General features: G+C 38.6%; 8 protein-coding genes across 13 annotated transcripts; 5 read left to right on the top strand and 3 right to left on the bottom strand.

The window, feature by feature from the left end:
* Positions 1-133: 133 nt before the first annotated feature.
* LOC103836138 (V-type proton ATPase subunit C) lies at positions 134-2,606 on the top strand. The gene is made up of 11 exons (XM_009112369.3): positions 134-373; positions 446-514; positions 576-703; positions 790-889; positions 1,064-1,131; positions 1,305-1,446; positions 1,512-1,628; positions 1,702-1,827; positions 1,912-1,995; positions 2,095-2,174; positions 2,254-2,606. The coding sequence occupies exons 1-11, from the start codon at positions 260-262 to the stop codon at positions 2,354-2,356; spliced, it is 1,131 nt and encodes a 376-aa protein (XP_009110617.2). The 5' UTR covers positions 134-259; the 3' UTR covers positions 2,357-2,606.
* Positions 2,607-2,818: 212 nt separating this feature from the next.
* On the bottom strand, positions 2,819-3,418 carry LOC103836137. The gene has a single exon (XM_009112368.3). The coding sequence runs from the start codon at positions 3,289-3,291 to the stop codon at positions 2,959-2,961; it is 333 nt and encodes a 110-aa protein (XP_009110616.1). The 5' UTR covers positions 3,292-3,418; the 3' UTR covers positions 2,819-2,958.
* A 161-nt stretch (positions 3,419-3,579) lies between these two features.
* On the bottom strand, positions 3,580-5,533 carry LOC103836136. Its single transcript, XM_009112367.3, has 2 exons — positions 4,744-5,533; positions 3,580-4,456 (listed from the first exon to the last, which is right to left on the bottom strand). Exons 1-2 carry the CDS (start codon positions 5,299-5,301, stop codon positions 3,839-3,841), a joined length of 1,176 nt encoding a protein of 391 aa, XP_009110615.1. The 5' UTR covers positions 5,302-5,533; the 3' UTR covers positions 3,580-3,838.
* A 686-nt stretch (positions 5,534-6,219) lies between these two features.
* Positions 6,220-8,649, top strand: LOC103836134 (transcription factor SCREAM2). 3 transcript variants are annotated; one of them, XM_009112366.3, is made up of 5 exons: positions 6,220-6,447; positions 6,598-7,459; positions 7,791-8,006; positions 8,096-8,266; positions 8,367-8,649. In XM_009112366.3, exons 2-5 carry the CDS (start codon positions 6,629-6,631, stop codon positions 8,448-8,450), a joined length of 1,302 nt encoding a protein of 433 aa, XP_009110614.1. In that variant the 5' UTR covers positions 6,220-6,447; positions 6,598-6,628; the 3' UTR covers positions 8,451-8,649. The 3 variants fall into 3 exon arrangements, 2 of the variants coding, with proteins under 2 accessions (XP_009110614.1, XP_018509489.1); XM_018653973.2 differs by having other exon boundaries at positions 6,316-6,447; positions 6,619-7,459; XR_004450485.1 differs by lacking the exon at positions 8,367-8,649 and having other exon boundaries at positions 6,343-7,459; positions 7,766-8,006; positions 8,096-8,112.
* A 162-nt stretch (positions 8,650-8,811) lies between these two features.
* On the bottom strand, positions 8,812-10,697 carry LOC103836133 (eukaryotic peptide chain release factor subunit 1-2). 4 transcript variants are annotated; one of them, XM_018653972.2, is made up of 2 exons: positions 10,475-10,497; positions 8,812-10,376 (listed from the first exon to the last, which is right to left on the bottom strand). In XM_018653972.2, the coding sequence occupies exon 2, from the start codon at positions 10,350-10,352 to the stop codon at positions 9,045-9,047; it is 1,308 nt and encodes a 435-aa protein (XP_018509488.1). In that variant the 5' UTR covers positions 10,353-10,376; positions 10,475-10,497; the 3' UTR covers positions 8,812-9,044. The 4 variants fall into 4 exon arrangements, with proteins under 4 accessions (XP_018509488.1, XP_033133772.1, XP_009110612.1 ...); XM_033277881.1 differs by lacking the exon at positions 10,475-10,497 and adding an exon at positions 10,569-10,697 and having other exon boundaries at positions 8,853-10,345; XM_009112364.3 differs by lacking the exon at positions 10,475-10,497 and adding an exon at positions 10,569-10,669 and having other exon boundaries at positions 8,853-10,376.
* A 251-nt stretch (positions 10,698-10,948) lies between these two features.
* LOC103836132 (high affinity nitrate transporter 2.5) lies at positions 10,949-17,231 on the top strand. Its single transcript, XM_009112363.3, has 3 exons — positions 10,949-15,937; positions 16,129-16,604; positions 16,683-17,231. Exons 1-3 carry the CDS (start codon positions 15,257-15,259, stop codon positions 17,023-17,025), a joined length of 1,500 nt encoding a protein of 499 aa, XP_009110611.1. The 5' UTR covers positions 10,949-15,256; the 3' UTR covers positions 17,026-17,231.
* A 264-nt stretch (positions 17,232-17,495) lies between these two features.
* Positions 17,496-21,767, top strand: LOC103836131 (protein DETOXIFICATION 31). The gene is made up of 8 exons (XM_009112361.3): positions 17,496-19,048; positions 19,579-20,120; positions 20,212-20,298; positions 20,664-20,720; positions 20,808-21,046; positions 21,150-21,268; positions 21,365-21,451; positions 21,539-21,767. Exons 1-8 carry the CDS (start codon positions 18,689-18,691, stop codon positions 21,605-21,607), a joined length of 1,560 nt encoding a protein of 519 aa, XP_009110609.1. The 5' UTR covers positions 17,496-18,688; the 3' UTR covers positions 21,608-21,767.
* A 1,626-nt stretch (positions 21,768-23,393) lies between these two features.
* Positions 23,394-25,438, top strand: LOC103836130. The gene is made up of 2 exons (XM_009112360.3): positions 23,394-23,774; positions 23,983-25,438. The coding sequence occupies exons 1-2, from the start codon at positions 23,694-23,696 to the stop codon at positions 25,078-25,080; spliced, it is 1,179 nt and encodes a 392-aa protein (XP_009110608.1). The 5' UTR covers positions 23,394-23,693; the 3' UTR covers positions 25,081-25,438.
* Positions 25,439-25,514: the final 76 nt, after the last annotated feature.

Below are 25,514 nucleotides of genomic sequence, written 5' to 3'. Positions count from 1 at the left end.
TTTGAGCAAACAGAAACAAACTGTAACCCTAAAATTTTCGCGGTAATTTTCTATTTACTTTATGTATTGGGCTCGGCCCATTAGCCCATTTTCTCGTGGAGATCGTGCGGGGAGATACTAAACCGGTCTAGTGCTACTATCATACCGGTTTGGTTTTCTTCACGTTAGTAATATAATTCGAACCGGTTTATCCATCATGATTGAAGAAGTAGAGAGATCCATCGGAGAAGAAGAAGACAGAGAGAGATTTTGAGAAAGAATGACGTCGAGGTACTGGGTGGTGTCTCTACCAGTGAAGGACTCTTCTTCCTCCTTGTGGAATCGTCTCCAAGAGCAGATCTCTAAGCATTCATTCGATACTCCTGTTTATCGAGTACGATCTAATTTCCAGCAGAGATCTTATGATTACGATGCTTTCGATCTAATTTTGATTTCAATTTCGCAGTTCAACATACCTAATCTTCGCGTTGGAACCTTAGATTCTCTTCTCGCCCTCGGCGATGATCTGCTCAAGGTAATATTTCGCGTTTTCATCTCCTGATTGGATCATGGTGATGATCGATTGAGATGTGCAGTCGAACAGCTTTGTGGAAGGAGTTTCGCAGAAGATCAGGAGGCAGATCGAGGAGCTGGAGAGGATCTCTGGCGTTGAGAGCAATGCTCTTACTGTTGATGGAGTTCCTGTTGATTCTTATCTCACCAGGTATCTCTTTTTTTTTTTTTTTCTGATTGCTGTTATGATGTGATCGAGTTCGGTAAAGGAGAAAACTTGTTTTGATTGGCGTCAAGGTTTGTGTGGGATGAAGCTAAGTACCCAACAATGTCGCCTTTGAAGGAGGTTGTGGAGAATATTCAGTCTCAGGTTGCCAAGATTGAGGATGATCTCAAGGTATTGATGCTTAACCTTTAGCTCGAATGGGTCTATTGGTATACATGTTTGAACAATGCGAGTTTCTTTTGTGGAGAGTAGCTTGTAGATCTCGTTTTACTTTGTGGTTAGAAATATCTTCTGGTGATTTAATGAATTGGTAGTGTTAACGAATCTGATTGCACATGTGTTCAGGTTCGTGTAGCTGAATATAACAATGTCCGCGGTCAACTCAATGCCATTAACCGAAAGCAAAGTGGAAGGTTAGCTTTTGTTTTCTTTCTCTTCTTCGTAGTTTTCTCATCGATCTAAGTTTGCTTGAAACATGTTCGACCATGTGGTTTTCCAGAATAATGCTGTTGGTATTTACTGCCTAGCTTTTTTTTTTTATTAATGGCAATGTGGCTGAGTTTGATCTTCCTCCTTTTTGTTACAGCTTAGCTGTTCGTGATCTCTCAAACTTGGTTAAGCCAGAAGATATTGTCGCGTCAGAACATCTCGTGACTCTCCTTGCTGTTGTTCCCAAGTACTCCCAGAAAGACTGGCTAGCATGTTATGAGACATTAACCGAATATGTGGTAAGTTGTTGTTTTGTTGAGTTTATGGATTAGACCAATGGTAACTTTATCCAAACTGTTTTCAGGTTCCTAGGTCCTCGAAGAAGTTGTTTGAGGATAATGAGTACGCTCTTTACACCGTGACTCTCTTTACTCGTGTTGCAGACAATTACAGGACAAGTGCCCGTGAGAAAGGGTTCCAAGTGAGTATGCTTGTCAACTTCTTGACATGACCTTTAGAGATTCTCAAACCTTTGTTCATCGTATTTCTTTTAGATCCGTGATTTTGAACATAGCGTTGAAGCACAAGAGACTCGTAAACAAGAGCTAGAAAAGTTGGTTCAGGATCAGGAAAGTTTGAGAACCTCTCTTTTGCAATGGTGCTACACCAGCTATGGAGAGGTACTACACATAGCTATGCTCTGGTAACATCATCTTACAAATCAATACCCGAATCTGTTTTGATCGTTTGGTCTATATATGTAGGTTTTCAGCTCCTGGATGCATTTCTGTGCTGTGCGCATATTCGCTGAGAGCATTATGAGATATGGTTTACCTCCTGCGTTCTTGGTATATTAAGACTCCAAGCTATGCTTTTTCAAGTGAATCCCTCAACCCTGTTAACTCCCTGACCAAACTACTTTCTCTTGTCAATGAATTATTTTCCAGGCATGCGTCTTATCTCCGGCTGTGAAGAGTGAAAAGAAAGTACGCTCCATTCTTGAACGCTTGTGTGATTCTACCAACAGGTATGCTTTATCGCTCTAGACATAGGCTACATGTAAGAAGTTGAATGTTCGAGTCTGATTGTATGAAAAAACAATGCAGTTTATACTGGAAAAGCGAGGAGGATGGAGGAGCTGCCATGGCTGGTTTAGCAGGTGACTCAGAGACACATCCTTATGTCTCTTTCACGATCAACCTTGCTTGAAATTGATGAGAGAGTGGTTTGATGCTTCTTCTCCATCTGTTATGTTTGTTTGTGTTCTACATATTTCATTTTTTATTTTTCGTAAAATAATTTGAAAATAAAAGAAGGAAATATCAAGGTGGCACTCAAGATACTGTAATTTTATTTTGGCCGGAGTCTTTTTAGATTCCGATGAGTTTCTGATACTTGTGGAGGAGAGAAGAGGTTATACAGTTGTTACCTTCTCAAATAATAATATTTTCTTATTTCACTGTAACGTTCTATAAAACTTAAGCTACTTTTCATCAGTCAGCATTATTATTCAATTATTCGTTTTTACAAAAATAACAAATCTGACCGACTCAATTGTGTTCATATTTTTTCCCTTCATAGAGTTAAGTTATCAATCCGCATAAGTCACATGGTTTGGATGATACTTTAGGTATAATTCCAAATTAGACTGCATTTAAGGAAGTTATAAGGTCAATGTAATTTCTTAAATAAATAAATACACATAAGTGTAACCAGTATCAACGTAGTACATGTAAAGTTCGCGAGATTTAAGAACAAAAAAGACTCGAAGGAGGAAAGATGACACTCACCGAAACACAAATATTACAACATCAATAAAGTACAGATAGTAAGCTATAGATCCCAACAATGACCAGAACCAAAGGAAGATCAGGACGCAGCCGCATGGAGATGCCTGGAACCTTCCCATTAAACTGGCCTGAGCTAGGACCAGGGGCCTCTGTTTCTGGAGCAGGAGATGCAGCAGTATCGAATGTACGGTCTTTGGTCGGAGAAGGGAAAAACGAGGACATATCCGGTGCATTGCCATACGGTAAGACAGCAGGAGAAGCTAAGATTGTGGGTTCACTGCAGACCAGAGTCCATTGAACCGACACAACGATCAAGAGAAACACAGAAACTGAGAGGCTAGAAGACAGAGCCATGGGTGTTTCTTTTTCTTTTCCTTCTGTTCTGCAGAGAAGAAAGATACTTCTTCCAAGTCATTATAAAGAACAAAACAGAGAAAAGACAGATTCTTTTGTTCCCATGTGTGTATGTGCGTGTCTTACTAAGAAACAAAGAAGTGAATGAATGTCTTCACGGACTACATTATGGGTCCTTAATTGTTTTCACATGCCTGTTTTGTTTCTACCTCTTAAGTCATGTGAGTGCATTTACCTCTTCCCACTTCCACCACCTAAGGGTAATACTAATAAGTAATGTCCTAATCATTCATAATATAAGATTTCTTTTACCTTTGGTTTAATAGTATAAGAATTACATAAGATTCTTTTAGAAAATTTGCAAATGAAATGAATCAAACAAAACAAAGAGGCTACAAAGACACCAAAAATTAACGATTTAATCTTTTAGCAATTTTTTTTCTTTCTCAAAACAAACAATACAAGAAGCTCGTGGCAGTAGCATAACCTTGTCGATCTTCTGCAGACTCAAGTGGCTTGTGAACGCCTTGTCGATCTGATAATGAGGCTACAACAGTCTAAGATGAGCGGTATCATTCAACCGCTTAACCTGCCACCCGGTTTTCCACGAATGCTGCAACACCGTCACAGAGGAATCCTCCACACAGATCTTATGCGTCATTACCGAGCTGCATCCGAGTACACCGGTCAGAAGACACTTTATAGGCAACGAATGTGTGAAAACTCCAACGCAGGTCGAGAGTTGAGAAGCGGAACTCTTGCTGTTTACATCACCCAAATGTTGTTCATCGTTCTGATGATTAAACATCTCTTCACCACCCGTAGTGTTCATCACCTGAAACCTGCTCTTCCCAGACTTCTTCCTCGTCAAACTCGAACGATGACTAGACGCAGCTAACAAATGAGGAGTACTACTCTGTGACAACCCTACTCGAGCATTGCTGTGATGTGTAGACCTAAGTCCATTCAGAAACTGACTCATCCGAAACTCAACTTGTCTGAGTGACTCACCCAAAGGAGGTGAGAAGTCAGGTTGGCATCTCTCTATCAAACTCAGAGTCTCAGGTGTGTAGATCTCTGATCTATGGAAGCCTTCCCAGTCTCCTAGACTCATCTCAACGATAGCCTCTGATGACTGTACATGCTCCTCCGGAAAATTCATCTCCTACAAAAAAGCATCAAAACGCAGCGTTTAATCAAGAATCAGTTACAAATCTACATTTCGTCTTCTTCAACGATCCTAAAGCATCAAACGCAGCGTTTAATCAAGAATCAGTTACAAATCTACACTTCTTCTTCTTCAACGATCCTAAAGCATCAAAACGCAGCGTTTAATCAAGAGTCAGTTACAAATCTACACTTCTTCTTCTTCAACGATCCTAAACACTCTATGAAGAGTATGAAGTCAATGATTCATCTCTAACACAGCCTTAAGATCTGAAGAGAGATTACTTGGCAAACGGAAACGGCCATGGATCTAGCTCGATCCAGAGGCGAAGCAAAGACGGAGGAGAACCGAACGCCTTCGGAGTTCAAAAACACGGCGAGAGCCCTCGCCTGGCGTTTCCCGTTGGGGGTGAGAGCTGCCACGTGGCACCTCCCTCCGATCAGATCGGGCCTCAGGTCGAGATCGCACTCTCCGTGGCTGATTAGATAGACCTCCGTGACGGCGGCGGCGGCGCGATCGTGATCCACCGCGGAGGAGGAGACGCCGGAGAAGAGAGGAGGAGGAGGAGGTGGGGCGAGGAGGACGTTGTAAGGGTCCCAGACTTTGATCGAAGGTCCGATTCGAGGCGTGCCGAGGGAAGAGAGCTGAGGGGAGAGAGGAGAAGCGGACGCGTGGCAGGGAAGCATCTCGGGCTCTTGCTCGAGGACTTTCTTTACCAAGAGATTGTCCAGCTCGGTTCTTCTTCTGTTTAATCCGTCGTTAGCATCTTCTGGTTCGTCTTCTTCGTCGTCTTCTTCTTCTTCTTCTTCGTCGAGTAGCTGGGAGGACTGTGATGAGCCCATCTCTTTGTGCAAGGTGCTCGGAAAGTGAGAAAAGTTGCGGCGGCGAGGTTAAACCGGTAGAGTAATGCTGTTTCCAGCGAATGACATTTTCAGATCTTTGATGAGTTGTAAACTCTCTAGATCAACTAGAAGGTTTTGAATCGCACTGGTACGGCCCAAACTTAGCAACAAGTATTGGGCCTACCTGGCTAAAAAATATTCAAAATCTTGGCCCTCAAGTAACACATTTCTTTTCGATTATGATTAGGCATAACCATAGACTAATTCTAGGGTTTAAAATGAATTTGTGTCTGATGAAATAACACTAGTAGATATATAGTCAATTGGCCTTGTTGATGTATTTTTACCGACAATATTTTTAACAGTGACTTAATCATTCTTAGCTTAAAAGAATTTACGCTAGCTTTCAAAAGTCCAAAATTATATTTAAATTAATATGATATCAAATATCATTGTAAATAACTCTTATGTTTATCGGCTTGATATTTAAATGTTTAACCTTGGACTTCCTATGGTATAATTGAGATACTTACAAAGATATCAAAAATCGATTATTTGAAGTATGCTCATAAGAAAAGAAATCAGCTACAGCAATGTGAAACAATCGTTGTTTTGTGGATGTTTTTTTTTCTTTTAATAAAAAAAACTTTTATTTAAAATGTGTGGAGGGCAAAGGAAAGGAAGATGAAGAAGGGACCATGGCCTCGTTGTTATAAAAGAAAGGGACCATTGCCTTCCGACATCTTTTATCCAAGTTAATCTTGAAATATTGGATTCTCTTTTTTTCGGTCGAAAATTGATTCAAGTTGTAGTAGCTTATATCCCAAAAGACAAAATACAAAATGATTTTGTAACACTCGGATATTCTTATTTGACTATTTCATATAACCATTTACATTAGCTATTTTCAACTTTGCAATTGTCAACCGACTTACAATTTTTTTGTTTGCTTGTTTGTAACAAGAACAAGGGTTAAACATCCAAAATGGTAAAAACTAAAAACTTAGCTAATCATCTACCACTCTCTGTAACTGAACTAAGTACATAGAATAAGAAAATGAGAGAGAAAGAGAGGTGGCAAAGGATGAAGTGAAGGAGGTGAGAGACGTAAAGCAAAGCAAAGGGGGATCGTCACGAGAATCAGTGGCAAGTCTTAGCTCTGCAAATTTTTTATCTTTTCCTTTGTTGATTAGCCATCGTCATAAGATCCTCGTGATTCCACTTTAACGCCTCCTCCTCCTTTAGAAAAATATCCAAAGTATATCTCCGTTTCTCTCGCCTTGTCTCCCTTTTCAGGTCTCATTTTTCTTCCACCAGTGAAACAACTATGAACGGCAACGGAACTTGGCTTCACGACGCCGGTGAACCTTCTCAGGCAAACGATAACGATGAATCTAGGACATGGGTCAGAAACACAGAAGAGAACTGGTTCAGTAACCCACAACCACTAAACCCACTCCATAACAACCAAAACGACTTCAGATTCAACAGTGGAGCGTTCCCCTCAAACCCTTCAGAGAATCTCCTTCTCCTCCTCCAGCAAGAACAACAACAACAACAACAACAATCTTTCTTAACTACAAAAGCTTGCATGGCTTCTCTCCTCAACATCCCCACCAGCAACACCAACAACAACATCAACAGCAACCCTTTCGATGAACTCGGCTTCAGTTCTGGCTTTTTAGGACAAACAAACCAGACTCCACTCTCCATGAGTTTCTCTGGAATGAGTTCACCACCGGACTTTCTCTCTTCCCGGTCAATCCCCCCGCCGGAAAACAGTTCATTCACTCCTCTGGAGTTTGCTGGAGTGGCCAATGGTGTTTTCGAGAACAGAGCTAAAGTTCTGAAACCATTAGAGGTATTAGCTTCGTCTACCTCCCAGCCGACACTGTTCCAGAAACGAGCTGCGATGCGTCAGAGCTCAAGCAGCAAAACTTGCAACTCAGAGTCTTCCTCAGAGATGAGAAGATCAAGCTACGAGCCTGACATCGATGACGCAAGTACTGGAATCATCGACATCATCTCTGATGAACATAACAACAAAGGCAAGAAGAAAGGAATGCCTGCTAAGAATCTAATGGCTGAGAGAAGAAGAAGAAAGAAGCTTAACGATAGGCTTTACATGCTTAGATCAGTTGTTCCCAAGATCAGCAAAGTAAGTTAAAATTCTTCCCATTTCATTTTGTTTTTGGGAATATAAGAGCATGATTATATTTAAGAGCCGGTTCTTAGTTTTTTAGTTAAAAGTTAAGAGACGGTTTCTTATATTCCGCTAAGAACTCCAACCTCTCATTAATCATGCTCTAAAGTTCGAGGCCAAAGCCCGTAATCCCCCGGCCCGAAACCACAACATATAATATTAGTTTTGTCCAACGGTCACTCGAGCACCTCTAACACAATAGTCAGGATCTTTTCTAGTTAAGCTAATGAACCTTTGGTTTTTCTTCTCCTTTAAATGCAGATTCTTGTTTCTTTTGTGGATGCAGATGGATAGAGCATCTATACTTGGTGATGCAATTGATTATCTTAAAGAGCTTTTACAGAGAATAAACGATCTTCATACCGAACTTGAGTCTACTGCTCCACCTAGTTCTTCAAGCTTGAATCCGTTAACACCGACCACGCAGACGCTAAGTTACCGTGTTAAGGAAGAGTTGTGTCCTTCTTCTTCCTTCCCAAGCCCTAGAGGCGAGCAAGCAAGAGTAAGAATAAAAATGACCTGATTCTGTAGTTTGCTTAAAGTAAGGCTTCTTGGTTTGTTATATATTTTGTTTTTTTTTTAATAATGTAGATTGAGGTTAAGTTAAGGGAAGGGAAGGCAGTGAACATTCACATGTTCTGTGGACGACGACCTGGTCTTTTGCTTTCAACCATGAGAGCTTTGGATAACTTAGGGTTGGATGTTCAACAAGCTGTTGTTAGCTGTTTCAACGGGTTTGCTTTGGATGTTTTCCGCGCTGAGGTACTCTTATTACTAAGTTAGTAAACAAAGCAGTCAAAAGAGTAGTTAATTTGAGAATGGTTAGAAGTGGTAATTATTATTATTTTTTTTCACTGATCAGCAATGCCAAGAAGGCCATGATGTGGTGCCTGAACAGATCAAAGCAGTGCTTTTAGACACTGTCGGTTACACCGGTTTGGTCTGATGAGTTCAGTTCTTTTGAGGAACAGAAAGACGTATCTGTGTGAAAACAGAGCTAGATCTGAGCCTTTTTTAGTTCAGTCATTTTCTTATTACTTAGTTCCATCAAAAGTTTTAACCATGTATTCATAAGATAATCGTTTTATCTTTTAGCTTTGAAACAAAACATGTGTTTTGCTTCTTTTCAACTTTTTATTTTGCTTTTTGAGAAATGTGTTTTCCAATGCTTTGCTCTTGTACAAGAACACTAAAACACACACATAGAAAAAGAGTAAACAGCGTTGACTTGATAGAAAGTCATGCAGGAGAACTTTATGAAATGAGATGTGTAGTTTAATTCTAGCTCTCCATTGGTCTAAATCAAATACGAAACTAAACATTCCACCACTGATTTTCTCGTGAAAAAAATAGTTGAAACCAGAAACTAGAAACGAAAAAGATGTCCAGAACCTCCAAAATAGAATCAATTACAACACAAACTGTCTAGCAAACACATTAAACTGTCCGAGAAGATAAAAAGCTTAAGAAAGAGACAAAAGCTTTGATAAAACACCAATCACTGTATCGATCCAAAACCAGCACCAAAAGTGTTCCCACTCTAATCAGAATCCTCATAAACTTCACCATCCGATAACTCATCAAACGTCCTCATGTCAAGCTGGTAACGAAGCATCCCACCGATCCCACCGAACCCTCTGCAGAACTGCGACCCTTCTTGCGACTTGTTAGTCACAAACTCAAGCGTGCACCCAAAACGTTTGTACTCATTCGCAAACCACTCGAGGAGCGGCATCTTCTCCTGTACTTCAAGCTCAGCGTTAGTCTCCGCGTCGTGGAAGTTACTCTGATCAGTCTCCTGATCTTTCCCAAAGTGCTTCACCACTATCTCCCCACTCGTGCTGTTCTTCAGCTCATACCTGTTAATATCAAGATTCTCCCACACGATCAACGTCTCGATCGCACCCATCTCCAACGCCTTGAGAGTGTCCTCCACACCGAACACGTACTTCCCCGTGTCCTGACTAATCTCCTCGAAGTACTTCCCTATCAGCTTCTTCTCCTGAATGAACTTAACATTAGACAAAATCTCAGCAGAGAGCTCAATCGCTTGGTTGAAACCGTTCTCGCCTCCGTAGGAGACGTCAACCACGTTCAAGATCTTAGCTTGAAGACGCGGATCGAACAGCTCAGACTGGCTAAGCTCGGTCTTGAAATCCGCCGAACCAGCAAGGATCAAACCCGCGACATTCGGCTGACTAGTAGCAGGGTTAATATAAAACTGCGTCGCGAGCTCTGCAGTCTTCCTCACGTAGTTATGCCTCTTCTCCATCCTCAGCCTCGCGAATCGAAGAGCAGACTGCCCTCCTCTCCCGTGCTTCTTCGGCAAATCGACAGTGAACTTATGAAGCACCTCTCTAGTGTTCCCACTCAAAGTCCCAAACAACGTCCCGTTACCATCCATCACGATAAACCCAAACTTATCATCACTCTCTAACAGCTCATTCAACGCACCAGTATGAAACTTGTTGTCACACAAGTACAAGGAAGCGTTAATGGGCCTGAAGGGCTCGAAGTCGAACGTGACTTTCTTCTCTTTACCATCGTCGTTGACGATGGTTCCCGTGTAGAGGACGAGACCGTTGGTGGGGACTTTGTTGTAAAGCTTCAGCCTTTGCTGAGCGGAGGTGATGGCGGAGAGGACGGACTGGCGGTTGACGCGGGACTTGATGTTGGAGGCGGTTCCGTACTCGTCGCCGAGCATCTTGGTGACGCGGGAGACTTGGTCGCGAGGCGGCATGATGAGGGAGATCATGCTCGTGCCGTTGCCTCTTGCGGACTCGAGGCCTTTGATCAGTTTCTTGATTTTCCAGATCTCGATGTTGGTGTCTGCCTCTTGATCTGCCATTTTTCGTTAGATCGGAAAACGAACCTAACCACACAAAAAAAGTGAAGAAAAAAAATCAAATCGAGTTTGAAAAAAGGAAAAAAAAAGTTAGTAAAAGATTTTCGGACAGGACATTACGAAACCTAGGTTTTGTCTGAAGCTGAGATTGACAACTTGTCTATAAACTCTATAATCAAACAGTATATTAATCGATACAGAGAGAGAGAGAAAACGTACCTGTTTCTCTCTCTATCAGCGACTCCGGCAGCGTCTCCTCCCAACAAGTGATTCGCTTAGGGTTTTCTCAGTTCCTTTCCCCCACGTGGAACTCACGTGCTAGGAATTTTCAGACATCCGACAAGAAGATATTGGGCTTTTCTTAACTCAAAAGCCCACTAATTAAGAAATCAGCTTAATTAGCCAGCTGTGTTGGAAAGCCTTTGACACTAGCCGTTTTTTTGGTTTGTTCGTGTATGGTCTAAAGTTTTTTTTTTTTTGTGTCAATGATTGTTATTTGATTAAAATCCCCAAATTATAGATGAGAATGTTGGTTCAAATATCTGAATATGTTCTGAACGATGAAAAAACATTTGAGATTCATGCATTCTTTATAACCACATAGTTCAATGATTTTCTATCATGTGGGCAGCGTATATATCATCTAAATATTCATGTGTTTTTTCTAGTTAACATTTACATACAACAAATCATATGCTAAATCATTATATACCTTGGAATCGTATACTGTACATAACAAATTACAATACTATATCTGAACCATATACTAAATCTAACATCTTGTAATCAGTCAAATACCTCATTTCTAGCTTGTAATTGTTAACCTTGTTTGTTTTATCAATAAATCTGTATAAACCTTCTTTTGGTCAAATAAAACTGTATAAACCTTATCATAATCAATCTCTTAGACATTTCACTCATAAATACAAAAAAAAAGTTATTTATTTCAAAGCGTCTGGTGATTATCTAGTGTGAACTCAAAGGTTTAGATGGATTCATGTGTTATCCAGCTTTCTAGGTAAAGTTGGTACGACAAATTCTATACGATGTGCAATAATTTTTATAGCCACAGAAAGTCAGCACTAGATTTCGTTGTATGCACAGCTAGCTAAACCGGTCCTTGAGGGCTCCATCCTGATTAATTATACGAATGAACATGTCGTGAAGAAAGTATCTAAAACCAGTGGTGAAAAATTACCACATGTTGAATAAGAATAGTCCTGTTAAATTTGACCAATAGGAATCAATGGTTTGATATTCATATCTAAATCATTTTGTTGTCAATCTTGTATCATTTTCTTTGTTCACATCTTTAGGATCAATCGTGCAGCCAGGTTTGATTTATGTTTTCATATTGCATTTTTGGTGGATAATTTGTTTTTCTACTCTTAAGAGATTCAGATGGTTGATTTGAAAATTAATTTAGACGACTTTTGGAATATGCGGCTGGGTAATAATAATAGTAAAATAATTGATAAACACCATTGATCATGCAATACGCTATATTAAAATAATTTTGAAATAAGTAAACTCTTCTCACCATCCCCAGGCCCACTGAAAAGTGCCGTAATATTTTTGGTACGGAACTTATAGAAACCAAGACTTTTTTATATAAATGTGACGATTGAAAATAAATATTACTTTTACTTTGATTGTGATTTTGGTTTTAATCATAGGTGACAAGTGATAACTATTGGTATCTTAAATGGCCACAAACATTCAAAAAAATAACTTAATATCATTAAAATTGATTGTCTATTTTCTTAACTGTTTCTAAGAAAAATACGAGGCTCATAACTTCACCGAGGTTTCTCTGACGTCAGATTTAAATATCTAAATGTCAAAAGAAAAGTCTGAGAAAGAGAATCTATCTCCGAAGTAGTTCATAGGATTCCAACGAGGTCCAGACGATAAGGAGATGCCAAGTCTTCGCTCCCAGGATTCCACACATATTATTAAAAAGTCAGCAATTTTGGACCCACAGAATATTCACAGCTTAAAACCATTATTTATTAACGATTCCAGTTTGATTTTTTTTTTTCTCAGTAGTCCAAATAAACGGCTTGCTTTAAAAAAAATGGTTATGTTCAAAGACATTGTGGTTAGTGAACCTTTGATAATTAAGATTTAAACTTTAAAGTACTAAAAGGAAGAGACGTATATATCAAGTTAAGTAAATTAGCTTTATTTTGTAAATACTGGTAGTATCGTATGTCTTTTGAAGCTGTCTCCTCAGTCTTGCTACTAGTTTCGCTGGCTTCTTTGGATGTTTTGAATGTGGTTTACATGTTTTAGCTTCAAAGACGGTTTGATAATTTTATATTAGTGAGATGGTTGTAGGTTTGAGGTTGGTTTATAATTTTATGTTAGTAACTGTTTCTTTGATTTTAGGAATATCCGGTTTATGGTTCTGGTTGCTATCCGGTTTATGTATTTTATGGCTTTTGGATAAGTTTCTTTGGTTGATCATTCCATCATTGTCTTTGATGAGATGATTTCTGTGTATTGAATTTGGTATACTTTTGATGGTTACTTTCAATTCACAGATGACAAAAATTAGTATCGTATGTCTTATTTTTTAATTGTATCAGCTATTTTGTAAGCTTTTATTAACTACTACACTAGAATGTACGAGTTATCTTATGGAACATTCATCATACACATGCAAATTTATTACAAAGAGACTGGATGGCCGCCCTTTAAATGGTAGTTTAGGAAAAATTCCAACAAGTGCAAATCAATGAAAACTGGATCAACAACACAATCAGTTTTATTTAACAGAAACAACCTATTTTCCATTCACCAAAATAGATAACTATTGAAATAGTATACATAGTTCATAGCAGATCATTCATATATATTAAACTACATATATGATTACCGAGTTTTTACATGTATATATGAAAAATATCTGCTATGAACTATGTAAATATTCTCACCTATAACATAAACTTTATTTTATTTTTCTACCTAAAATTTTCACTTTCTAATAAATATTTAACATAAAACTATTTTTCATTGATGACATAAACTTTGTTGTTTCTTTGTAAATGTCATTATCGCAATATAAAAAGACATAACATTCAAATTTAACAATCTTCAGCGGAATAGATAAACTCAAAAAAATTGGCTTATAATTCTCTAAATAATATATATATATATATATATAATATTGGTTTCATGTCTTTACAATATTAAAATCATAAAATCAAATTATAGTTTCTGACTTTTAAATAGAACAAATTTATAGAATATATATATACAATAAAAATGTAACATATAACTCGGCCAAAAAGATAGATCGGAAGAGAAGATTTTGGTTATGCAAATCTCAAGCTAATCCCTCTTTTCTTTGATATGTAAAATATTGATCTCATATTCTCATTCTTTCACACTATTCAATAAATCCCTTGAATCCTATTATGAATTTCTAACGATTTTAAATGGATCGAATTCATAAGCTTATGTTTAATTTGTTTTCTATGTTGAAATCATTGCATACATGAGATTTTACAGATAATGAAAGAAACAAGTTGGAAATTTTGTAACACATTGTTGTAGTTAAGACTTTGCCAAAGTTATTGCCCCGAAGACTTTACCTTTGCCATGGTTAAAGAGGCCAAACGAAGCTACTATTCCCCGAGTCTCAACTCTCAAGTATTGACTTCGAACATTATTCCGATATAATAAAAAGTACAACAACTAATTGATACTTAAATGGCTATTATATGAAAAACAGAACAAAAAGTAAAAGTTTGGAAAACTATACATTAGTATTTTGAGGTTTTTCTTATTCAACTAACTTAAACATTCGATGACATGAAAACAGAAAGAGCTAGAACAGTCCCATGAATGTATTGCATCTGATACAACATTGTATGTATGAGTTGAGATAACTGGTTTGATCCTAATTGATCCGAAACACCTGATCTTATAGTTAGATTAAATTTTAACTCAGTTAAAAAAAGAAAAAAATGATTCTCACACATCAACCAAAACTAAAGCAAATTTCAAATTTACTATGTCAAGTGTGAGTTTAAAATTGGAATTTGTAATATAAGTTCTTCTAAACAGGCTAAACTAATAAAAATATATTATATTTAATTTAAATTATTTATTTTAAAGTAAATGTTGTGATAAAGTAATTACTAGTTAATTGTTTTCTTAAACTGTACGGAAAATTCTAAACCATATTATTTAAAATAAAAAATATGTTTTATTTTGATTATTGCTCGACCTAGCTAAATCGAAATCTACTAAGGGGGTGTATTCAACTAAGAGTTTCAAATGATTTATATTAAAATGACAAATCCAGTGTTATTCAAATGAGGATTTTTAAAAAATACTTTCAAATCGAGTGTTATTAAACTTGTCATTTTAACAAACACTCTGAAATCTACTTTTATTGAACAAAATTTAAGTTGAAAATTTTAGAATGCTTTAAATGTTTTTAGGGTGTTTGAAAGGGATTTCTTAGTTATAAAAATAAAAATCACACCAAATCAAATTTCATGATTTTAGACGAAATTCTAGAGTTATTTAACAAAAATCACACCAAATTCTAATATTCTCTTAAAATCATCTAAAAACTCACTAAAATCAAATCACCTCAAAATTCCTATTTGATACACTCCCCCTAAAAGCAGAATTCAATGCATAAGAAACAAAACAATACTAATATTTACGATCGCGTTAAAATAAAAAAAATATAGCACCCATTTAATATCTAAAAAAATGATTACATCACTCTTCAGAAGAACATCCATGAAAATGTCAGAGCCCTTTTACACTCTGCTCTATATATATACTCATAACCTCAAACCATAGATCCATCAAGAATCTTCCTCTCGTTCTCTTAGCTAAACCCTACTAAAATCCCTCACTAGCTTCTCCAAAGCTCGCAAGCAATGGACGTCGAAGGCAAAGGAGAAGAATCTCGAACCACCACCACCACTCGGAGGTTCGCTCTTCCGGTGGACTCCGAGAACAAGTCAACAACGTTCCGCCTCTTCTCCGTCGCTAAGCCTCACATGAGAGCTTTCCACCTCTCGTGGTTCCAGTTCTTCTGCTGCTTCGTCTCCACCTTCGCGGCTCCGCCTCTCCTCCCGGTCATCCGCGAGAATCTCAACCTCACCGCCACTGACATCGGAAACGCCGGTATCGCCTCCGTGTCCGGCTCAGTTTTCGCTCGTCTCGTCATGGGCACGGCTTGCGACCTCTTCGGCCCGCGCCTCGCCTCCGCCGCGTTGACACTCTCCACCGCTCCCGCGGTGTACTTCACGGCTGGGATCAAGTCGCCGATAGGGTTTATCATGGTCCGGTTCTTTGCAGGGTTCTCGCTCGCGACTTTTGTCTCGACGCAGTTCTGGATGAGCTCTATGTTCTCTGGGCCCGTCGTGGGCTCGGCTAATGGTATCGCCGCCGGGTGGGGAAACCTCGGAGGAGGCGCGACGCAGCTGATCATGCCGCTCGTGTTCTCGGTGATCCGGCAGATGGGAGCCACTAAGTTCACGGCTTGGAGGATCGCTTTCTTCATCCCCGGTCTCTTTCAGACCTTCTCTGCTTTTGCCGTTCTCTTGTTCGGTCAGGTACCGGTTTATTCTATTTATCCGGTTAATTTCCGGTTTTGGTTATATAATGACTAAAACTATTAAAAACATTAAATGTAATTTATTACAAGCAAATTCAGTTACGTTTGTGTTTATTACATGCAAGTCAACGATGATGCGATACTCTCACTTATGTTTTGTCTTTTTTTATTTTATTTTAAATATAAAAGGATCTGCCTGATGGAGATTATTGGGCAATGCACAAATCTGGAGAGAAAGAGAAAGATGAGGTTGGGAAGGTGATCACTCATGGCATCACAAACTATAGAGGATGGATAACAGCATTAGCATATGGCTATTGTTTTGGAGTTGAGCTCACAATAGACAACATCATAGCTGAATATTTCTTTGATAGATTCCACTTAAACCTCAACACAGCTGGGATTATAGCAGCCAGTTTCGGTCTAGCCAATTTTTTCGCTAGACCCGGAGGAGGTATCCTCTCGGATCTAATGGCTAGACGGTTTGGGATGAGAGGAAGGTTGTGGTCGTGGTGGATTATTCAAACACTAGGAGGTGTCTTGTGTGCATCTCTTGGACAAATTGATTCCTTGACTGGGTCTATAGTTGTTATGCTCATCTTCTCTGTATTCGTCCAAGCTTCCTGTGGACTTACCTTTGGCGTTGTTCCATTTATTTCTAGAAGGTAAAGTTTTATGCATGGCAATTATACTTTTTGTAACTTAGACTAGTTATCTAACGTATTTGCTCTTTGGTTATGTAGATCTCTTGGGGTGATATCGGGAATGACAGGAGCGGGAGGCAATGTTGGTGCGGTCTTAACTCAACTGATATTCTTCAAAGGGTCAACATACTCTAGAGAGACCGGTATAACTCTAATGGGGATAATGTCTATCGCGTGTACTTTACCAATATGCTTGATTTACTTTCCACAATGGGGAGGTATGTTTTGTGGACCTTCTTCCAAGAAAGTAACTGAAGAAGAATATTACCTCGCTGAGTGGAGCTCTAAAGAGAAAGAAAAGAACTTGCATCTTTCAAGCCAGAAATTTGCGGAGAACAGTGTTAGCGAAAGAGGCCGTGCCACAACTCATCCTCAATCTTGATAAATAACTGTTCTATTTGTTTGCTTGTTTGTGTGTATGCTTTTGTGTTCTTTTCTTTGCTTTTGCTCTCCATTTCTTGATTTTCTTTGTTCTCGTGTGATAAGCTGTGTATGTAATGTAATACCTACCGGTTACTGTTCTCTTTTTATGGGGGTACTTTGTAAAAGTTTGTTTATCATGGAAAGAACCATCGTTTTTTCATTTTACATAGTACTTTGTATATTTTGTTCTGTCTGCTGCCTTTGACAAACATATGTTTCAACTTTCAATAAGGTATACCATTTTTTTTGGCTAAGTTCTTTTTTTGAACACCAAATACTTATATTAAATTAAAAGCCAATGAGCTAAGTCGGTTACAACCGGAGAATAACGGAGATATTCTCGACAGTAAATTGATAAACAACTAAGACATGACAAATGATAGATATGGCAAAGGAGAGAAGAGATCCATAGACAAGCTTCACTTGTAGTCCTAATTAAAGTCCGCGTTCGAAGAAACGCAAAGAAGTTGAAATCGACGTTGAAAAATCCAACCAATGGATTTTGATAGTAAAAGATCTGAGAGCCTCTGTAGAAGATTGCAGCTCCGGTGAGAAGGTCGCAATGTTGACTCTGTGAAGAACCGTCGATGGGTTTTGGCTACCATTTAAAGTTGTTATAAATTCTTCTAAAAATTTGTCTAAAAAAAAACTAAATCCAGGATGAATCCTATATATGAGGTGGGAGGTAATCTTTCAAATGCAATAGATTGGTGTAATGTAATTCTTGTGAGTTCTGGCAACAAGTTTTTAGGAATATACAATTGCAACCAAAGTGTCTCGTTTGTTGAAGCTTCTCATAACCGATGGTGTAAAAATTAGAAAACAACTAAAAACAAAGGTTTTTATGTCAAGTTCATTGACAAATGAAATTACGTTGGCCACTGACACACCATCATTCCATCAACAACTGTTTTTAACAAGAAACCTTGCAATCTTCAGTATCATTATTCTTTGATTACAGTAAGTGAATTAAGTCTTGAGTGACTGCCAAGAAACAAAAAGTTCTTGCAACCTTTACCTTCCCACTCGCTCTGATATTGGGTTGAAAACCCAACAGGTTTATATGGGCCTTTGAAACCTAAACACCCCTTTTCATTGCTTCTTCAACGGCTAACAACCTTAGCCAATTCAACTAAAATGTTTAAAGATGTTTCTCCTTTCCTTGGATATCACATTGACTGCCTCGCACGTCGTAAGAAGGCATATGGAGACCACGAAACAAAGATCTTCCCTTATTTTTATAACAACTTGTGAATTACAATTGCAAATGTTCTTAGTGTTTTTTTTTCATATTGTATTGGTAGCCTAGCTGGCCGTGCGATGAAATATCAAATCGTTACCCTTTGATTACGTATGTCAGTTATACAACACTGGACAGACTCAGTCATATAATATATTCTACTATGGAACACCAAGTCAAAGATTAACTGGTGTAAAGCTGTCTTTTACCACTCTTCCAAAAACTCATACAATACAAAATCTTGTTCCTCAGTTACTTTTAAATTATTAGACCTATAACATTTTGTAATAGTGTCTATATAACCATTGCTCTGTAACATTGCAAGATCCACGATCTTCTCCCTTACCTCTTATCTTTCTCTCTCTTTCTTGATCGAAGGAGAATGGAGAAAGATAACAGTTTTATGGATCCGTTTCTGTCGTCCAGGGAGGATCTTGACCCAACAACCCATAAAGCATTGATGAGTTATCTAGGAGTGGGAAGCAGAGCATCTTCTCTTGTCTCCTTCTCCTCTACAGCCGTTGATATCCCTCCCATCTCCAACGTCGGAGACTTCGTCAGAGAGTTTAGAATTGAGTCTAAGAAGCTATGGAAGCTAGCCGGACCGGCTATTTTCACATCAATGGCCCAGTTCTCTCTCGGAGCCATCACTCAGGTTTTTGCCGGACATATTAGCACCATCGCCCTGGCCGCCGTCTCCATTGAGAACTCCGTAATTGCTGGTTTCTCCTTCGGTATCATGGTATGCATGTACATCTTTAGAACTTTCAAAAAAAAAAAAAGAAACTAAAGACTATTTATTATTAGCTGAAATATTCAAATATTGTGATTGTTTACGTTTTGATTAGCATTGGTAAAAAATTATACCTCAAGTATAGACTATTTGAAACCAAGTTACAAATTAATTTTCGAATCAAGACTATAGTTGTATAAAATTAAAGATAATAAACATGTGAATAATTTAAAATTTCTTACGGCTATTTATTTATTTACGTATAAACTATATCTTAAATTCAGAAAACTATAACATAAACCAAATTACAAATTAATTTTTGAATCTAACTCTAGATTCTAGAGTTTTTATATAAAGTTTACAATGACAAACATGTGAATCTAAGTAAAATCATCAACTTGTCTATAGTAGGCGCACTTTAAACCACTTGATGTGTTATTTCGTACTTGCTATAATAGTAGTACTAGTGTGTAACCAATGTAATTTAAAAAATTCTTACGGCTATTTATTTATGTATGGTGAATCGCGAACGCGACTAGCTTGGAATGGGAAGCGCGTTGGAAACGCTATGCGGACAAGCGTTTGGAGCAGGAAAAGCATCATTGCTCGGTGTTTACTTACAACGCTCATGGGTGATTCTAAGCGCAACCGCTCTCATCCTTTCACTGCTCTATGTTTTCGCGGCTCCAATCCTATCCTTCATAGGCCAAACAGCTGCAATCTCGGCCATGGCCGGGATTTTCTCCATCTACATGATCCCACAAATCTTCGCATACGCCATCAATTTCCCGACCGCTAAGTTTTTGCAGTCGCAAAGCAAGATCATGGTCATGGCAGGAATATCTGGTGTGGCTCTTGTGATCCACACGTTCCTCACGTGGCTAGTCATGTCTAGGTTGCATTGGGGACTTCCCGGTTTAGCTTTGGTGCTTAACGCGTCGTGGTGGTTCATCGTTGTGGCGCAACTCGTGTATATTTTTGGTGGGACTTGTGGTGAGGCTTGGTCAGGTTTCACGTGGGAGGCTTTTCACAATTTGTGGGGTTTTGTTAAATTGTCTTTGGCTTCTGCTGTCATGATTTGGTGAGTTTCAAACCGTTTTTCCCGGTTATTTGTTGTTGGCCTACTTGATCCGACTCATTAGTTCATATTTATAATTTATTTACGTTTGTAGTTTGGAGGTTTGGTATTTTATGGCACTTGTACTATTTGCTGGATATTTGAAGAATGCTGAAGTCTCCGTAGCTGCACTCTCCATATGGTAAAATTATTTGTATTTTTAAATAAACATATCTCCTACATTATATCATTTCTGCACGACATTAGTTAAGGTTATTACATGATAAATGGTTTTGTTTTGTTTTGTGTTGTTTTATTCATTTGTTTCATAAAGATTCTCTAAAATGAGTAGACCTAACGTGCGTTGTAGTCTCTTTGTTTTGTCTTTTGTGGCCAATATAGTCCAATACTCTATATAAATATTTAATTTCACACATTTTCTTAATCTAATTTTGCATGCATGTATGTAAATTAAATTGTAAAATAGGGATATAGAAAAAAATGGAAAAGAAAGTTCAAAATTTCCGACTCTCTAATTATTTGTTTACGTGCATGTGTAAAATGAAGCATGAACATTTTGGGATGGGCAGTTATGGTTTCGGTTGGGATTAACGCAGCAGTGAGGTAAATATCCGCTAGTGAAAATTAAACTCTTTACAAATTCTGCACATCTCACACGACTAATAATAAAAAAAATTTCTGTTGTGGCAGTGTGAGAGTGTCAAATGAGCTAGGAGCTAGCCACCCACGAACGGCCAAGTTCTCTCTCGTCGTGGCGGTGATAGTATCGACAGCATTCGGAATGCTTATAGCGGCGGTTTTACTCTTCTTCCAAGACGAGTATCCGGTTTTGTTTGTGGAAGATGAAGTAGTTAGGAATGTGGTTAGAGAACTCACACCAATGCTTGCCTTCTGCATTGTCATCAACAATGTTCAGCCTGTTTTGTCCGGTAAAAACCCTAATGACATTTTTTTTAGATTGGTAATATCTATTTTCTCGACTACTATATAGACATTATGGTAGTTAAAACTCAATTATCTACAATAACTCAGGAGTGGCTGTGGGAGCGGGATGGCAAGCAGTTGTTGCGTATGTGAACATAGCTTGCTATTACTTGTTTGGAATCCCATTTGGTCTATTGTTGGGATTCAAGCTTGAATATGGCGTAATGGTAATGATTTTCAAATCTTTTATAGGAAAACCCTTTTATAAATGTGACAAAAGATCATATATAGTTTTTAATGCTATGGAAACTTCTATGGATTAGGGTATCTGGTGGGGGATGATGACGGGAACTTTTGTTCAGTCGATAATTTTGACTTGGATGATTTGCACAACCAACTGGGCCAAAGAGGTGAATAACCAAAAACACTAAGACTGGCTAAACAAGTTCTCACTCACCGACTGTTCTAATCCGTTGATGATATTTATATGTTTTCAGGCTGCAATGGCGGAAGAGAGGATAAGAGAATGGGGAGGAGAAACAGAGAAAGAGACTCTTTTGAACTAACTATAGTTTTATTTTAATAAGTTAAGAAGATCTGCACATGATCACATCACCTTTCCGTGTCGTCCGAGCTAAAAAGAAACTTGAATTTATCTCTTTCTATAAGACTTTAAGTTGTAATGTAAGATCCTTTTTAATCAATAAACATTTTGAATTTCGAGAATTGGAATCTTAATACATAATTATTAATAAGGGTGTGGACTGTACTAATTACCTCAAGATCCAAGATAAAATCTAGCTGATCCATTAGTATAATTGAGAAACTGTCAGTGTCTGGAGTTCCATACCAAATGTCTACACAATTCTAGGTTATGAAACTATAAACGCACTGACATGATTAAACTACAATTGTTCAAATCTATCCAGAGCATACTGCATGTTCTCTCTTGAGTCAAGAGTCTTGACACATCACATCAAAAAAATGTGCCTTTTTATCGTCTCCAAAACTTGGATGTGTTTAATTTAGCTTCAGTTGATGTTTCCCCAACTCCACACAAAATAGAAATGATGAGCTAGAAGTTTTTTTTATCCCATTCAATCATAAATGTGAGACTGGGACGTCTCGGCCATTGAAAACCTCAAAGTTTGATTAGTGGAAGACTTAAAAAGTTGCAAGTCAACGTCGACTAATCCAATTATCCAATACAACGACACACGTTAACGAATGCAATGCAAGTTTCCATTCTTATCACGCGTCACTGTTTTCTTTATGTTATGAATCATGGGAGTTACAAAACGTGTAACTCTTTTTCTTAAAGTTTTCACCTAAAAGCTGCCTGTTTTGTTTTGATATATTTGTATGTCCACTCATTTTCATGTTCATGGTCAAATAGTAATACCTATACATATAAATATAATACGGTTACGAATTTGGGTTGTAACATAACAATGGTAGTAGCACGAATAACTAGACTACATAATCTGCTTTTCAGTTTGATTTAGAGACCATAAGTTTTATTAAATGTTTGAAAACGTGTAGTAAATTATTATAAACAAATAAAGTAACTTTTCGCACCACCAGAAAACAGAGAAATGGACTTTCAAGTTTCATCTCATTAATTTACTAAACACATTTCCTGTTTTTTTTGTTCACGTTCCAGTTCATAGATGATGAGATCTAAATTATAAATAAATTAGTTCTCAATCATAAGTTAAATGACCTTATAATTTTCTAAGTCAATATATAGCCGGCCTATCCAACACAAGTCACAATGATCCACTGGCATTATTAAAGATTTACAAATCATTGAATCATATTCTTCCATTAAAACTAAATTATTTTGTCAAGGAATTGTTGTTACTTGTTCTCTCTCACACATGTAATGATACCGTATCCATGATCTGGAATTCATATAAACCCATAGTAAAATAGTAATATATTTTTTTTAATACAAACTAACATAATAATCACTTTCCAATTCCGTTGACCTTTTAAGTATCTAAACGGGCCACGATTAAAATAGCAAGCCCAGATTAAAAAGCCCGGAAGATATATCTAAAGGAGATATTTTAGAGCGCCACGTGTCGGAACTGTACGCATGAAGTCATTCACACGACAGAAACAAAACAGAGGCGTTGAGTCAGGCCGAGAGTCTCGTGGTGGGGCCCGAGTAAACCGTTACGCTGCTTCTGAAATGACCTTATCACCCTCAAACTAATGCCCCCACGCGCTGATCGAGACAAGGGTAGTTTCGTAAACACGGAATATACAGAGAATTTGTCCGATTATTATAAGATTTAATCCAAATTACGCTTTAGCCCCTCCGCTTTCTTAATCGCGTAGTGCCACCCATTTACAGAGAGGACACAGCCTTTTATTCATCTCTCTCTCTTCCTTCTCTCTCACTCATTAGCAATTTCTGAAATTCATATAAAGTTTTCATTTTTTTTCTCTCCCAATTCAAAAAAGTTCTGAGTCTATTGTTCATCAGGGATTAAAGGGTTTTTGTTTCTTTCCTTATTCGGAAAGTTTCTGTTTTTGTTGAGATTGGTGGTTTCGCCGGAGATCTACTTATCGTCGCCGAAGAGACGAGCTTTGACCTTTGAATTGAGAAGGGTTGTTAGCATTTTTGGTGAATCGGCGGATCTGATGTGGTGGATGATGGGAGAAGCTGGTGGGCATTACTGTTCTAAGAAGACTGATTCCATCTGTGGTGGTGTTTGTAGTCAGGTTTGTATCTGTGTGCTCTTCATTGACGTGTAGAAACGAGATCTCACTACCCTTTTATTAAAAATCGAAACTTTACCACTCTAATTCGATAAAGTTTAGATCTTTATGTTAACCCATCACTGTTAACCCCCCAAAGTCTACACCTTTTGTGCTAATTTGAGAAACCAAACTTGGATCTGAGTTTTTTAGATATTGATTGTCTTTGCAGGAAACTGGTAGATTCTTCAGCTTCTCCAGACTCTGCTGCGCTCTCCGCGGCGTCGACATGAAGACATACATCTTCCTACTAGTCATCGTCCCGACATGCGTCCTCGCCGGCTACATCCACGGCCAGAAGATCTCCTACTTCCTCCGCCCTTTATGGGAATCCCCTCCCAAACCCTTCCACGACATCCCTCACTACCACCACGAGAACGCCACCATGGAGACTCTCTGCAAGCTCCACGGCTGGGGAGTACGTGACTACCCTCGACGAGTCTACGACGCCGTTTTATTCAGCAACGAGCTCGACATCCTCGCTGTTCGTTGGAGAGAGCTCTACCCTTACATCACTCAGTTCGTCCTCTTAGAATCAAACTCCACCTTCACAGGCCTCCCTAAGCCTCTCGTATTCGCAGCTCACAGGGACGAGTTCGAGTTCGTGGAGCCGCGTCTCACTTACGGCTCCCTCGGTGGGAGGTTCGTCAAGGGGCAGAACCCTTTCTACGAGGAGGCATATCAGCGTGTAGCTCTTGATCAGCTTCTGAGGATCGCGGGGATCACTGATGATGACTTGCTGCTGATGTCTGACGTCGACGAGATCCCGAGTAGACACACTATAAACCTCTTGAGATGGTGTGACGAGGTGCCTAAGATACTTCACCTGAGGCTCAAGAACTATCTTTACTCCTTTGAGTTCTTGGTTGATAACAAGAGCTGGAGAGCTTCTGTGCATAGGTACGAGACGGGGAAGACGCGGTACGCTCATTACCGTCAGAGCGATGAGATCTTGGCGGATGCGGGGTGGCATTGCAGCTTTTGCTTTCGGAGGATTAGTGAGTTTATATTCAAGATGAAGGCTTATAGTCATAATGATAGAGTGAGGTTTAGTCATTTCTTGAATCCTAAGAGAGTTCAGAGAGTTATATGCAAAGGAGCTGATCTTTTCGATATGTTACCTGAGGAGTATACGTTTAAGGATATTATAGGGAAGATGGGTCCGATTCCTCATTCTTTCTCGGCTGTTCATCTTCCTTCTTATCTGCTTGAGAACGCAGAGAAGTATAGGTTTCTCTTGCCGGGGAATTGTGTAAGAGAAAGCGAATGATGGATGGAATCTTCACCGCACAAGATCTCTACATTGAGAGGAGACTGGCTTGAATCCCCTCCTCAGGACTAATAACACTTTCACAGCTGAGATATAATGTATGAGGCGTATTGGTGTGTCTGGTGAATGCAGCAGCTCACCAGGCGTTTGGGAGAGGATTATTTTGAAAGGGTGATGAAGATTCTTTTTGTATATAGATAGATTGATGATCTCTTTGTTTCTTTTAAGGATTCATTCTATGTGACCTTTGCTTGCATCTCCAAAACATGAGTTTGTGTTCTCTTTCTTATGAGTTTCTTTTCTCCCTTTTGGGAAGTTTTGCGTCAAGACACTCTTTACTTAACCTTTTTTTTGTACATTGCTCTCGTTGATTTCATTTGGGGGTTGTTACGTATACGACTATTGTTGTGTTTGCATGTGTTCACCACTAAGAG

Source organism: Brassica rapa, chromosome A08 (genome assembly GCF_000309985.2).
Source record: "Brassica rapa cultivar Chiifu-401-42 chromosome A08, CAAS_Brap_v3.01, whole genome shotgun sequence".
Lineage (NCBI taxonomy): Eukaryota > Viridiplantae > Streptophyta > Magnoliopsida > Brassicales > Brassicaceae > Brassica > Brassica rapa.
This window is presented reverse-complemented; position numbering and strand designations above follow the sequence as displayed.